Here is a 14799-nt window from a genome sequence, read left to right as displayed (position 1 = left end):
CCCCGGCACAATGTCTGGCCCATCCAGTGGGCTCCGTGGACGCCTGCTGGGTGAGCGCTCTCCGCTCTGCTCCACGAGTCTGCAAAGCTCGTAAAGCAAATGAGGGCTACAACCTGCCTCAAAAACTGGAGTCCTGCCGGCGCTGATGTAATAAGAGGAAACCTAAACTGTATCTGCATCAAGGAAACCAGCTATCAGTGGGAGATGAACCCGACCAGGCTGTGGAAAGGGAGTCTTCAGTTTCCGATGACGACACAGGAGGGGCACCCTAAGCTGACACAGGAGCAGTGCCAGGCCAGATAAAGACTTGCTACGATGGAAACACAACACACACACCTGGATTAAATTAGTTCTTTATGTTTACAACCCACAAGACAGCCGACTGAGAAAAATTTCACGAAGGCGTCAAGGACACAGAGCTTCTTAAAATATTTCTCCCCTTCTCTTCATATTTTCAGTCTGCAAGCTAGACTAGATAATATACACTGTCAATTAAAAAGAAAAAAACTATGCAAAATAAAAATAAGTCCCAAGGCAGAGTTCTGTAAAGAATCCCTAATAGTTGAAACATTCCAACTTCGGTGACCACTGAGAGTAGGTTTGCTGGTTGCAGAGGGAGAGCGCGTCAAGGGAAGGGCTGGGGCATCGCAGTCTCCAGGGCGGCTGGACTGCTTCCCGTGCCCTCAGGGAGCGTCAACACCCCCAGTGGCCTTCGGTCACCTCCGACGCCTTTGGTTCCAAGCGTCCTGGGGCCCTGGCGGTCCCCCGACCGCAGCCGGTGGGGGGAGGCAGCTACAGCCTGAGCTCGCGGTCGGGCTTCATGCTGAAGGGCTCCAGGCGCTCGGCCTCGGGCAGCAGGCTGTTGAGCCGCTCCAGCAGCGGCACCGTCTGGTCGATGCCCATCTGGATACGGCGCAGGATGGCCGACATCTCGTTGACCTTCTGGATCTGCTCGGCGTATTTGGCGTATCTTTTCTGGCGCTCCTGCATGAAGCTAAAGAGGGTTTCTACAGACAGATCCATCTGCAGGAGGGAGAGAAGTGAGACACATTCAACCCAGAGGAAACAAGTCCCGTCACAAGGCTGGGGGATGAGCACGAGGTGTGGAGCCCACAGGCCACGTGGGGGGCGACCAGCTTTGCAGGAAGCGGAATCGCTGGGCATAAAAACCTTCCAGGACACAACCTGACCGGCTGCTGCCCCAGAACCCTCTGCAGAGGGAGACTGGGATGACGGCCTCCAGCTCTGCCTTCTGGACACGTGAGCCATCTAGTCCTTCTTGAGACCCTGGGATTTCTAGCTCTTTCTCTCTATAGGAAAGAATCCTGGGCTCAGAAATCAGGCAGACCAAGGTTTGACTCCGGCACTGCCATTGAGCTGCTAATATGTATGCTTTCTGTCTCAGGTCTTGCATCTGCAAAAATCAGGGGACTGATGGCAGACTTGCAGGGTTGCTGTGAGGACGAAATGAGATGACGACGTGCTCAGGACTCGGCTTTGTCCTCCCTCCTCCCTGGAGGCTGCAGACCGCAGTCACTCCGGGAGAGCTGCCTGGAGGGGGTGGCACTCCCCGCCAGGACCACAGACGCCAACCAAGTCAAGTCTATATACCATGCGGGGCAAACGGAGGGCTGCTTTGGGCACTCTCCCCCCAGTCAAGCAAACTGGAGGCTCTGGGCTCCCCTTTTGTGGCCTCTTTTCCTCCCCTGGCGAGGTTCTTTGGTACCTATCATCTGGATGAAAACAGGAGGAGGAGGGAACCGCCAGCGTGTCGGATGCCCGCAGCCCTCCTCTGCATGGACCCGCATCCACTCCCTCCCCACTTGTTTCCTTCCCCAACCAGGGAGGAAACAGTCACACCCCCAAGACTCATGCTTCTGTCCCAAAGCTCAAGTGGCACCTCAACCCTTCCTTGTTGTCCTCCCAGGAGCGCGGCCCTTCCCAACCCCGGCAGCCAGCCAAGCGCTGGCCCTCAACGCGAGTTACCGCAGAGCCTCTGAAAACGGCGTGATAAAGACAAAAACAAAACAAACACTCTAACATATAAGAGCCCCAAGCCAGGGCACCCCCCGAAAACAAAATAACCAATTCTATTTTGACGCTGTGCGTGTGGGGAGAGAGGGACAGTGCTGAGGAGCAGGGGGGTTGTTACAGGAACTCAGGGCTTATTTTTGTCCGTTGGTTCTCCCGTCACTTGTTTTGAAATGCCGAGGGGACAACGAAAGACAGCTGGTGAAGGGCTGGGGTGCGCAGGGAGGAAAATAATCCATCTGCATGGGAAGCTCCAGACAAGGTGGAAACGGTTTCTACCTTCCAAGGGCTCTCTGCAAGCCTGTTCAGGCGCTCAGCACTTCGGAGGTGGGGAGGCAGGAAACGATCGTCTTCCTCACAGTCGGCGCCAGCCTTCTCAGGATGGCAGTTCGGTCCAGCACCTAGAACACTCCGCCCTCTGCAAGACTGTGGGAGCCAGCTGGGACCCACTCGTGGGCCAGCACAGCCCACGGAACAGCCTGCACCAGAATTCAGAAGCTTCTCGCGTCATCACGTTTCGCTTGGCGGGGGCACTCCCGGCCCCCAGCCCCCGACTCTACCAGACCAGACAGACTCCCGAGTCAGAGTTTATCTGAAATGGCCTCCAAGGCTCTACCTTATCGTGCCTAAGGCCCTTGGCAATCAACCCATCCCCTCCGCTACGGCCGGACTGACACCTGATCAGACAGCTTTTACAACCATCTTAGCAGAGTTCTTGTTCAATGGCATACACTTCCTTACACACTTCCACATCCAGCTGAGGCCACGTTTAATGTGTCCAGAGCTTCTGTCCGAAGCCATGTCATGCTGAATGCTTAGGTGAGCACACTGAATTCAAGCACGCTGTTCAAACGTGTTTAGAGTACATCTTCCAAGAGTCAATTCCATGACAGTCCCAGAGGGAAAAAACCACAGAAGAGGAAACTTAGGGCTGAGCGACCTCCAAGATCTCACAGTGACAGAACCAAGACTAAAACCCAGATTTCCTCAGTCCAGCATCTTCCTTTTACTGTATTTAATTGAGAGAGTGTACCATTAGGGGCACACGAGATTTTAGTTGGTACATGGCATGGCATTAAAGAGCATCAAATCACGTGATGGAAAAGTTACTGCCTTTTAAATCTTTTCCCATTCTTTCTGATTGCTGCAAGTAAAGTCTCAATTTGGTGCAGCTAAGACTTTAATGCCTGGAAGAGTGTAATAAAATGGGCAATGCCTTGCTTCTCATGCCCCGCCCTTTGCTCAGACAATACCGCCCCTGACCCCTACCCCTACCTAAGCATGTGCCCGTGAACCCCAGGTACACACTTACTCCGGCATTTCTGACATGACTTTAGGCAATGTCAGCATCTAATGCAATTCTGAATCTTAGCATTTTGACAATCGGGAACATATTCACCTTTCCTGTTTCTATTTTGGCATGTAGACTCTAACAAGGAAGCATAAATACAACATACAGAGTCAACAGACATTTATCGAGTACTACCGTGTACCATGCACCATGCAAAGTCCTAGCGATATAGATATTAAGAACCAAAACTATTTACACCCACACGGCTTACTGTGTACATTAACATGACTTTTCTTTTCCACTCTCTTTGTTAACATGACTTTACTATTCCAGGAAACTCAGGCCCAGAAGGAGGAATGTTGCAAATAACTTTGTTTCAGGAACTTCCAGAGGAGCCATTTAAATGTAAAACTATTAGATTTTCCAATAGACGGAGAATGACTATTTATTCCCCGTGACTCTTGCCTCAAAACCCTGGCCTTGCTGTGACCACATGTCTAAGTACTAGTCAGCGGCATGTATATGAGGAAGTCTCTCACGGAGCTTCCGGGTGCCTTCCTAAAAGTTAGCTGGCATGCTCCTCCTCTCCTTCTTTGTCCCTTCCCTCCCTCTGCTGCTGCTGAAATGCAGATGCAGCCCCCATGGACCACAAGAATAACTAAGCTCATAATCTGTGGGTCGGCAGAGCAGTGAACTAGAAGAAGTCTGGGTCCATGAGGCTTTTTCCCCATGAGAGTCATACCGGGTGTGGGAGAGAACAACAAATTTCCATTTTGACTGTATGGCCCAGGAAACTCTGTTCAATACTCTGTAATGACCTATATGGAAAAAGAACCTAAAAAAGAGTGAATATATGTATATGTATAACTGATTCACTTTGCTGTACAGCAGAAACACAACACCGTAAATCAACTAGACTCCAATAAAAATTAATTTAAAAGAAACAAACAAGGTAGAGACTTCCCCTGGTGGCGCAGTGGTTAAGACTCCGCACTCCCAATGCAAGGGACCTGGGTTCAATCCCTGGTCAGGGAACTAGATCCCACATTCATGCTGCAACTAAGAGTTCGCATGCCTCAACTAAGGAGCCCGTGAGCCTCAATTAAGAAGCCCGCCTGCCACAACTAAGACCCGGTGCAACCAACTAACTAACTAAATAAATAAATATTTTTTTTTAAAAAAAGGTAAAAAAACATTTCCATTCTGTATAAGCCACCATAATTCTGGGTCTCTGTAACACCAGTTCGATTTAACCTTACACTGATAGAAGGAATGTGATAAAGTCCCTGCCCTAAGGAGCTCACTGTTTACTCTTAAACTCATACTTCAAACCTTGCTCCACATATGCACATACTGTCTCTGGTGGCAGTACCTTTCAAAGGGCAGGTGAAAAAGGAGGTGAGATTATTTGTGGGTGTCAGTGCAGGCTTTACTATGACATTAGACATCTATAGAAGGGGCTCAAAGTCATTCCAAATACCTTATGTGGATGGGGCATCCTATTTGCCCACCTGGTCGGTCCACTGCCAGCAATGGATCCAAAATATTAGCAAATCAAATCCAGAAATATACAAAAAAGATAGTACGTCATTACCAAGTGGGGTTTATCTCAAGGATGTAAGCTTTTTCAGCATCTGAAAATCAAAGTAATTTGTCATTTCAATATAATAAAGGTTAAAAATCATATAATCATTCCAACAGACACAGAAAAAGCATTCAACAAATTATGAAAATTTCAGCAAATTAGGAACAGAAGGAAACTTCCTCAGTCTGACAAAGGGCATCTGTGAAAACCCAACAGCTAACATCACAGCTAGTGATGAAAGACACTTTTCTCCCTAAGATCAGGAATAAGGCAAGGATGCCCATTCTCACCACTTCTATTCAAAGTTGTACTAGAGGTCCTAGCCACTGCAATAAGTCAACCAAAGGAAATAAAAGGCACAGGAACTGGAGAGGAATAAATAAAAGGGTCTTAATCTGCAGGTGACACGGTGTACCTAGAAAATCTTAAGGAAGCTTAGAACCAAAAACTAATAAAACCATCAAGTGAATTTAGCAGGGTTGCAAGATACACGGTCAACATACAAAAATCAATTGTATTTCTATATATTTGCAATGAACAACTGGACAATGGAATAAAAAATACAAAATTTACAATTGTATCAACATAAAAAACTTAGAGAAAATGTCACAAAATATGTATAAGACCTACACACTGATATTACAAAACCCTGCAATGAAAAATTAAAGGAGATCTCGAAAATGGAGAGGTATACCATGTTCATGGATTGGAAGATTCAACATCATTAAGATGTCAGTTCTTGCCAAATCGATTTATAGATTCATTTGCAATCTGAATCAAAATTCTGGATGGCTTTTTTTGGTAGGGATTTGACAAGCTGATTCTAAGTAAACAGAATGGTCAAAAGAATTTTGAAAATGAACAAAGTCTGAAGACTTATAGTAATTCTTTCAAGACTTAATTTAAAGCTACAGGGCGGAATCAAGATGGTGGTGTGGGAAGATGCAGAGTTAGCGTCTCCCCACAACTAGGGCGCCTGTCAGCTACTGGTGAGGGACTCTGAGGCCCAGAGGATGGGAGGAACCCCAAAGTGAACCGGTAGGACACAGAGGGACTGAGGAGGGAGGAGAAGTGGAAGCCAGACAGGATCAGTGACCCTGAGACCAGGGAGATCGGGAGAGGCAGGTGGGAGGGACTCTCCAGGAAGAGCGGGAGAGGAGCAGAGAGGGCGATCGCCTGGCCCACTCAGGCAGGGGAGGCTGCTGAGCTCCCAAGGCAGTACCCCTGCCACAAAGCCCCATCCAGGCCACGTGGGTCCTCGGGGCATAGGAGGGAGGCCAGGGAGATCGGGAGAGGCAGGCAGGAGAGGCCCTCCTAGACTGCAGGAGCAGGAGAAGAGAGCAGGGCATTTGTCCCACTCACTCAAGCCCAGGAAGCCTGCTAGGCTCCCAGGTGAGATGTCCTGCCCTCTGAGACCCACGCCTGGGCCCCTTCTGTTCCTTCAGCCTAAGCCCCACCCCCCACAGCCCCCAGGGCCTTTTCCAGCCCTGTGGGTCCTGAGCACTGGCCCCACCCACCACCCAAACCTCACCCTTGCTTAGGCCCCACCCTCCAGAGCCAAGTTCTTCCCCCCTCCCTTTTTTTTCCCCTCCTCCTCTTTTTTACTATTGTGGTACTGATGTACCTTCTGGTTGTTGATTCCTCTATAGTTTTATTTTTATATTCTTCCTAATATATCTGTTAGTTTCCTAGTCTAATTTTATTTTTCACTGTTATTGTTCTTTTTTTTTTTTTTTTTGCCACCCCAGGCATCATGAGTCCAGGGTCAAGCCGAAGCTCCTGCAGTGGGAGCTCCGAGTCCGAACCACTGGACTAACAGAGAACCTCAGGCCCCAGGGAATATTCATCAGAGTGAGGTCTCACAGAGTTCCTCATCTCAGCACCAAGACCCAGCTCTACCCAACAGCCGATAAACTCCAGTGTTGGAAGCCTCAGGCCAAACAACCAATAAGACAGGAACACAATCCCACTCATAAAAAAAATATATATATAGACGGCAAAAAACTTTTTCACAGATGAAGGAGCAAGATAAAAAACCTACAAGACCAAATAAATGAAGAGGAAATAGGCAATCTACCTGAAAAAGAATTCAGAGTAATGATAGTAAAGGTGATCCAGAATCTTGGAAATAGAATGGAGGCACAGACTGAGAAAATACAAGAAATGTTTACCAAAGATCTAGAAGAACTAAAGAACAAACAGAGATGAACAACATGATAGCTGAAATGAAAAATACACTAGAAGGAATCAATAACAGAGTAACTGAGGCAGAAGAATGAATAAGTGAGCTGGAAGACAGAATGGTGGAAGTAACTGCCGAGGAGCAGAATAAAGAAAAAGAATTGAAGACAATCTCAGAGACCTCTGGGATAACACTAAATGCACCAACATTCAAATTATAGGGGTTCCAGAAGAAGAGAAAAAGAAAGGGTCTGAGAAAATACTTGAAGAGATTATAGTTGAAAACTCCCCTAACATGGGAAAGGAAATAGTCACCCAAGTCCAGGAAGCACAGACAGTCCCATATAGGAATAAACCCTAGGAAAAACACATCAAGACACATATTAATCCAACAAACAAAAATTAAATTCAAAGAAAAAATATTAAAAGCAGCAAGGGAAAAACAAAAAATAACATACAAAGGAATCCCCATAAGGTTATCAGCTGATTTTTCAGTGGAAACTCTGCAGGCCAGAAGGGAGTGGCAGGATATACTTAAAGTGATGAAAGAGAAAAACCTACAACCAAGATTACTCTACCCAGCAAGGATCTCATTCAGATTTGATGGAGAAGTCAAAAGCTTTTCAGACAAGCAAAAGCTAAGAGAATTCAGCACCACCAAACCTGCTTTACAACAAATGCTAAAGAAACTTCTCTAAGCAGGAAACACAAGAGAAGAAAAAGACCCACAAAAACAAACCCAAAACAATTAAGTAAATGGTAATAGGAACATACATATCAATAATAACCTTGAATGTAAATGGATTAAATGCCCCAAGCAAAAGACACAGACTGACTGAATGGATACAAAAACAAGACCCATATATATGCTGTCTACAAGAGACCCACTTCAGACCTAGGGACACATACAGACTGAAAGTAAAGGGTTGGAAAAAGATATTCCATGCAAATGGAAATCAAAAGAAAGTTGAAGTAGCAATACTCGTATCAGATAAAATAGACTTTAAAATACTGTTAGAAGAGATAAGGAGGGACACTACATAATGATCAAAGGATCAATCCAAGAAGAAAATATAACAATTATAAATGTTTATGCACCCAACATAGGAGCTCCTCAATACATAAGGCAAATGCTAACAACCATGAAAGGAGAAATCAACAGTAACACAATAACAGTATGGGACTTTAACACATCACTTACACCAATGGACAGATCATCCAAACAGAAAATAATAAGGAAACACAAGCTTTAAATGACACAATAGACCAGATAGATCTAAGTGATATTTACAGAACATTCCACCCAAAAGTGGCAGAATACATTCTTCTCAAGTGCACATGGAACATTCTCCAGGACAGATCACATCTTGGGTCAAAAATCAAGCCTCAGAGAATTTAAGAAAATTGAAATCGTATCAAGCACCTTTTCTGACCACAACGTTATGAGGTTGGAAATCTATTACAGGAAAAAAAACTAAAAAGCACAAATACATGGAGGCTAAACAGTGCGCTACGAAATAGCCAAGAGATCAGTGAAGAAATCAAAGAAGAAATTAAAAAATACAGAGAAACAAATGACAATGAAAACACAACGACCCAAAACCTATGGGATGCAGCAAAAGCAGTTCTAAGAGGGAAGTTTAGAGCAATACAATCTCACCTCAAGAAACAAGAAAAATCTCAAATAAACAATCTAACCCTACACTTAAAACAAGTAGAGAAAGAAGAACAAAGAAAACCCAAAGTCAGTAGAAGGAAAGAAATAATAAATATCAAAGCAGAAATAAATAAAATAGAAATGAAAAACACAATAGCAAAGATTTATAAAACTAAAACCTGGTTCTTTGAGAAAATAAACAAAATTGATAAACCCTTAGCCAGACTCAGGAAGAAAAAAATAGGAGAGGACACAAATCAATAAATTTAGAAATGAAAAAGGAGAAATCACAACTGACACTGCAGAAATACAAAGGATTATAAGAGACTACTACAAACAACTATATGCCAATAAAATGGACAACCATCAAGAAATGGACAAATTCTTGGAAAGGTACAATTTTCCAAGAGTGAACCAGGAAGAATTAGAAAATATAAACAGACCTATCACAAGCAATGAAATTGAAACCATAATTAAAAATCTTCCAACAAACAAAAGCCCAGGACCAGATGGCTTCACAGGTGAATTCTATCAAACATTTAGAGAAGAGCTAACACCAATCCTTCTCCAACTCTTCCAAAAAATTGCAGGAGAAACATTCCCAAATTCATTCTATGAAGCCAGCATCACCCTGATACCAAAACCAGAAAAAGATATCACAAAAAAAGAAAATTATAGACCAATATCACTGATGAACATAGATGCAAAAATCCTGAACAAAATGCTAGCAAACAGAATGCAACAGCACATTAAAAGGATCATACACCATGATCAAATGGGATTTATCCCAGGGATGCAAGGATTCTTCAATATATGCAAATCAATCAATGTGATACACCACATTAACAAATTAAGGAATAAAAACCATATGATCATCTCAATAGATGCAGAAAAAGCTTTTGACAAAATTCAACACCAATTTATGATAAAAACTCTCCAGAAAATGGGCATAGAGGGAACCTACCTCAACATAATAAAGGCCATATATGACAAACCCACAGCAAGCATCATACTCAATGGTGAAAAACTGAAAGCATTTCCACTAAGATCAGGAACAAGACAAGGATGTCCACTCCCGCTGCTCTTATTCAACATAGTTTTGGAAGACCCAGCCACAGCAATCAGAGAAGAAAAAGAAATAAAGGAATACAAATTGGAAAAGAAGACGTACAACTGTCACTGTTTGCTGATGACATGATTCTATATATAGAAAATCCTAAAGATGCCACCAGAAAACTACTAGAACTAATCAATGAATTTGGTAAGGTTGCAGGATACAAAATTAATGCACAGAAATCTCTGGCATTCCTATACACCAACAACAAAAAATCAGAAAAAGAAATTAAGGAAACACTCCCATTTACCATTGCAACAAAAAGAATAAAATACCTAGGAATAAACCTGCCTAAAAAGGAAAGACTTGTACTCAGAAAACTATAAAACACTGATGAAAGAAATCAAAGATGACATAAACAGATGGAGAAATATACTATGTTCTTGGATTGGAAGAATCAATAGTGTGAAAATGACTATACTACCCAAAGCAATCTACAGATTCAATGCAATCCCTAATAAACTACCAATGGCATTCTTCACAGAATTAGAATAAATTTTACAATTTGTATGGAAACACAAAAGACCCCAAATAGCCAAAGCAATCTTGAGAAAGAAAAGTAGAGCTGGAGGAATCAAGGCTCCCCGACTTCAAACTATACCACAAAGCTACAGTAATCAAGAACAGTATGGTACTGGCACAAAAACAGGAATATAGATCAATGGTACAGGACAGAAAGCCCAGAGATAAACCCACACACATATGGGCACCTAATTTAGGACAAAGGAGGCAAGAACTTACAATGGAGAAAAGACAGCCTCTTCAATAAGTGGTGCTGGGAAAACTGGACAGCTACATGTAAAAGAATGAAATTAGAACACTACCTAACACCATACACAAAAATAAACTCCATATGGATTAAAGACTTAAATGTAAGAAGACACTATAAAACTCTTAGAGGAAAACATAGGAAAAACATTCTTTGACATAAACCACAGCAAGATCTTTTTGACCCACCTCCTACAGTAACGGAAATAAAAACAAAAATAAACAAATGGGACTTAATTAATCTTAAAATCTTTTGCATAGCAAAGGAAACCATAAACAAGACAGAAAGACAACCCTCAGAATGGGAGAAAATATTTGCAAATGATACAACAGACAAAGGATTAATCTCCAAAATATACAAAGAGCTCATGGAGCTCAATATCAAAAAAACCAAACAATCCAGTTAAAAAATGGGCGGAAGACCTAAATAGACATTTCACCAAGGAAGACATACAGGTGGCCCAGAGGCATATGGAAAGATGCTCAACATCACTAATTATTACAGAAATGCAAATCAAAACTACAATGAGGTATCACCTCACGGTGGTCAGAATGGCCATTATCAAAAAAGCTAGAAACAATAAATGCTAGAAAGGGTGTGGTGAAAGGGAACCCTCCTGCACTGTTGGTGGGGATGTAAATTGATACAACCACTATGGAAAACAGTATGGAGGTTCCTTAAAAAATCAAAAATAGAATTACCATATGACCCAGCAATCCCACTACTGGGCATATACCCTGAGAAAACCATAATTCAGAAAGAGGCATGTACCACAATGTTCACTGCAGCTCTATTTACAATAGCCAGGAGATGTAAACAACCTAAGTGTCCATCATCAGATGAATGGATAAAGAAGATGTGGCACATATATACAATGTAATATTACTCATCCATAAAAAGAAGCGAAATTGAGTTATTTGTAGTGAGGTGGATGGACATAGAGTCTGTCACATAGAGTGAAGTAAGTCAGAAAGAGAAAAACAAATACTGTATGCTAACGCATATATATGGAATCTAAAAAAAAAAATTGGTACTGATGAACCTAGTTGCAGGGCAGGAATAAAGAGGTAGACATAGAGAACGGACTTGACGACATGGGGTGGGAGGGCGAAGTGAGAGCAGCATCAACATATATACACTACGGAGTGTAAAATAGCTGGCTGGTGGGAAGCAGCAGCATAGCACAGGGAGATCGGCTCGGTGCTTTGCGCTGACTAGTGGGGTGGGATAGAGAAGATGGGAGGGAGGCTCAAGAAGGAGGGGATATGGGGACATGTGTATGCACATGGCTGATTCGCTTTGTTGTGCATCAGAAACTAACACAATATTGTGAAGCAATTATACTCCAATTATATACTCCAATTATAAAACAATTACGAAACAACAAAGGATTAATCTCCTTAATTATACTCCAATTATATACTCCAATTATACTCCAAAAAAAGCTATAGTAATCAGGATTGGCATAGAGACATATATAGATCAATGAAACTGAACAGAGTGTAGAAACAGATCTAAACATACATGGGTCAATTGATATTTTTTTTTACAAAGTTTTCAAGGTAATTTAATGGGGAAAAGAAAGTTTTTCAACAATTTTTGGAAGAACCCAATAAAACCTGAACCCCTACACCTCACCCCATACACAAAAATTAGCATGAAATGGATCACAGACCTAAACATAGAAGCTAAAACTATACAACTTTTAGAAGAAAAACCTTTGCTACCTTGCAGTAGGCAAAGATTTCTTAAACAGGTCCAAAAAACATTAACCATAAAACAAAAAAATGGTTAAATTGATCCTCATCAAAATTTAAAACTTCTCCTTGAAAGATACCATTAAGTAAACGATAAGGCAAGCCACAGACTAAGAGAAGAAATATTATCTATTGATCAACATCTGATAATAGACATATTCAGAATATATAAAGACCTCTTACAACTCAATATTAAGAAAAAAATTCAAATTTGGGATCTTTTCAGGAGAACTGACCTGGGCCTCTGTCTCAAAACCTTCACTGAGTTTCTTTAAAAAATCTGCTTTTGGGCTTCCCTGGTGGCGCAGTGGTTGAGAGTCTGCCTGCCGATGCAGGGGACACGGGTTCGTGCCCCGGTCCGGGAAGATCCCACATGCCACGGAGCAGCTGGGCCCGTGAGCCATGGCCGCTAAGCCTGCGCGTCCGGAGCCTGTGCTCCGCAAAGGGAGAGGCCACAACAGTGAGAGGACTGCGTACCGCAAAAAAAAAACAAAAACAAAAACAATCTGCTTTGAGATCCTTAAAAGGAGAATTTAGATCCCTTCCAGGAAAGTGAGCCTCCAACTGATAAGCTGAATATCAACTAAATTTATTAAAAAGAAAAGGAGGGGAGAGGAGGCCAGTGAAGAGCCACTGGAAACGGGCTGGGAGCCTACAGAAAAGTCCTGCCAGAGATGAGCTTGAAGTGGGATCTGGTCCTCTTGGGACAAAAGGTCCAAGGAAGTAAAAGAGTAAAACTTGCTTGAAGATTGAACCCACGGGCACTGTTAAGTTGGACTACAGACCAGGAAAACGGGAATAGCTAGATGTTAACCAGACAATAGTGTCCCCAGAACTCATTTGGGGAAGGCCCGAGACGGTGTGGAAGGGAAGACATTCTGGTCAATTTTCACATCACTTTGAGGACTCTGGAGGCTTCAGGTCCATGACCAAGATTATCCTGGATGCCATCCCTGTCTCTGGATAGTTACTGCTACCAGACGAGAAGTGGCTATTCACGACCCCAATGTCCATGAGGTTGCGCACTTCACCTCGGGAGGGACCTGTTTCATGGACACTCCCGTCCTGGCTGAGCTGCGGTGGCAGAAAAGGACTCAGTGGTTTTCAAACCCACTGGCTTAAATTCTCAATAGTTCACCTCCCAAGGTTTCACCAGAGCTTTCACCTCAGGTGTGAAATGACCATCCAGAGCCTAGGAATAATCTGTTTACACATTGGAGGCATCCTGAGCTGGAGGTGAGTGACTCAGAATCCCTCTGAGAGGGGAGGGCTTCTCTCAGAAGGGGAGGGGGCTTCGACAGAAACAACAAAATAAACAAAGAATTACTGTGAGGCTTGAGTCACCAAGCCTTACGGACAACTATATGTAGCTTGCAGGTGAAGACAGCAGTGTCAGACAGAACTGGGTCAAAGTCTTGGTTGTGCATATGATTATCTTTGTAACCTTGAACCAATTACTGAACCTCATTGAGCTTCAGTTTCTTCACCCTTAAACTGGGGATAATGATTGGTCTTATCTCACGGGATTAAGTGTGAGGAATATATGCGATAAAGAACAGCCCCAGATCAGAGCTCCAGGGAAGTCAAGTGGTTAGGACTCGGCCCTTCCATTGCAGGAGACACAGGTTCCATCCCTGGTTGAGGAACTAAGATCCTACAAGCCGCATAGCATGGCCAAAAAAAAAAAAAATCACCAAAAAACAAAACCAAATAAACCCCCAGAGCTCGATAAATTATAAAATATATGTGAACTGAAAGAGAAACTATGTCTAGAAACCTCTTTTACATGAAAAATGGAAAGCAAGATTAAGTAAATGAGGGCAGAAAAAATGACATTTGAAGATATCCAAACGGGCACATGTATCTCTGCTGTAAAGGCAGGGAGCTATTGTGATGCCTCATCCCTGTTACACTATCTTCAAGGCTTATGCAATCACTCAGAGGACAATCTACCATTGTGTTTTTTGCTGACATGTTTTATTTTTGTTCTGAACTTCTGCTACTGAAAATCTTACAAAAGAGTCACATTACTCACCCCAAAGTTCCCTTACAGAAACATTTCACACTACTTAATAACTGAAATCATTATTCACCTACAAGTCCTACCATGTGTTTTTGATTTATATGTTCAGCCATGAGAATGAGTTACTATTACCACTGTTTGCTGCTACCCAACACAGTAAAATTTAAAAATACCCATGTACTTGCAGATATATATATTTTTTTCAAAAATACTTTGAAAACAAGCAGAAGAGCTTTAATAAATGATATCTTCTCCAACAAGAGTACACTGCTTCAAAAATTATTTTTAAAAATTTCCTGGGGACGTTCCTGGTGGCGCAGTGGATAAGACTCCATGCTCCCAATGCAGGGGGCCCGGGTTCGATCCGTCGGTAGGGAACTAGATCCCACAT

At 43.0% G+C, this 14799-nt stretch overlaps 1 protein-coding gene across 3 annotated transcripts in view; it reads right to left on the bottom strand.

Annotated features, from left to right (window-relative positions):
* Window positions 1-337: 337 nt before the first annotated feature.
* Window positions 338-14799, bottom strand: part of BORCS5 (BLOC-1 related complex subunit 5) — a 97707-nt gene continuing 83245 nt past the window's right edge. For all 3 annotated transcript variants that reach the window (XM_067695727.1, XM_067695726.1, XM_067695729.1), the window contains one exon: window positions 338-1023. In XM_067695727.1, coding sequence (XP_067551828.1) covers window positions 793-1023 — 231 coding nt within the window. In that variant the 3' untranslated portion in view covers window positions 338-792. The remainder of the gene's footprint in view (window positions 1024-14799) is intronic.

This window comes from Pseudorca crassidens, chromosome 11, assembly GCF_039906515.1.
Source record: "Pseudorca crassidens isolate mPseCra1 chromosome 11, mPseCra1.hap1, whole genome shotgun sequence".
Classification (NCBI taxonomy): Eukaryota; Metazoa; Chordata; class Mammalia; order Artiodactyla; family Delphinidae; genus Pseudorca; species Pseudorca crassidens.
This window is presented reverse-complemented; position numbering and strand designations above follow the sequence as displayed.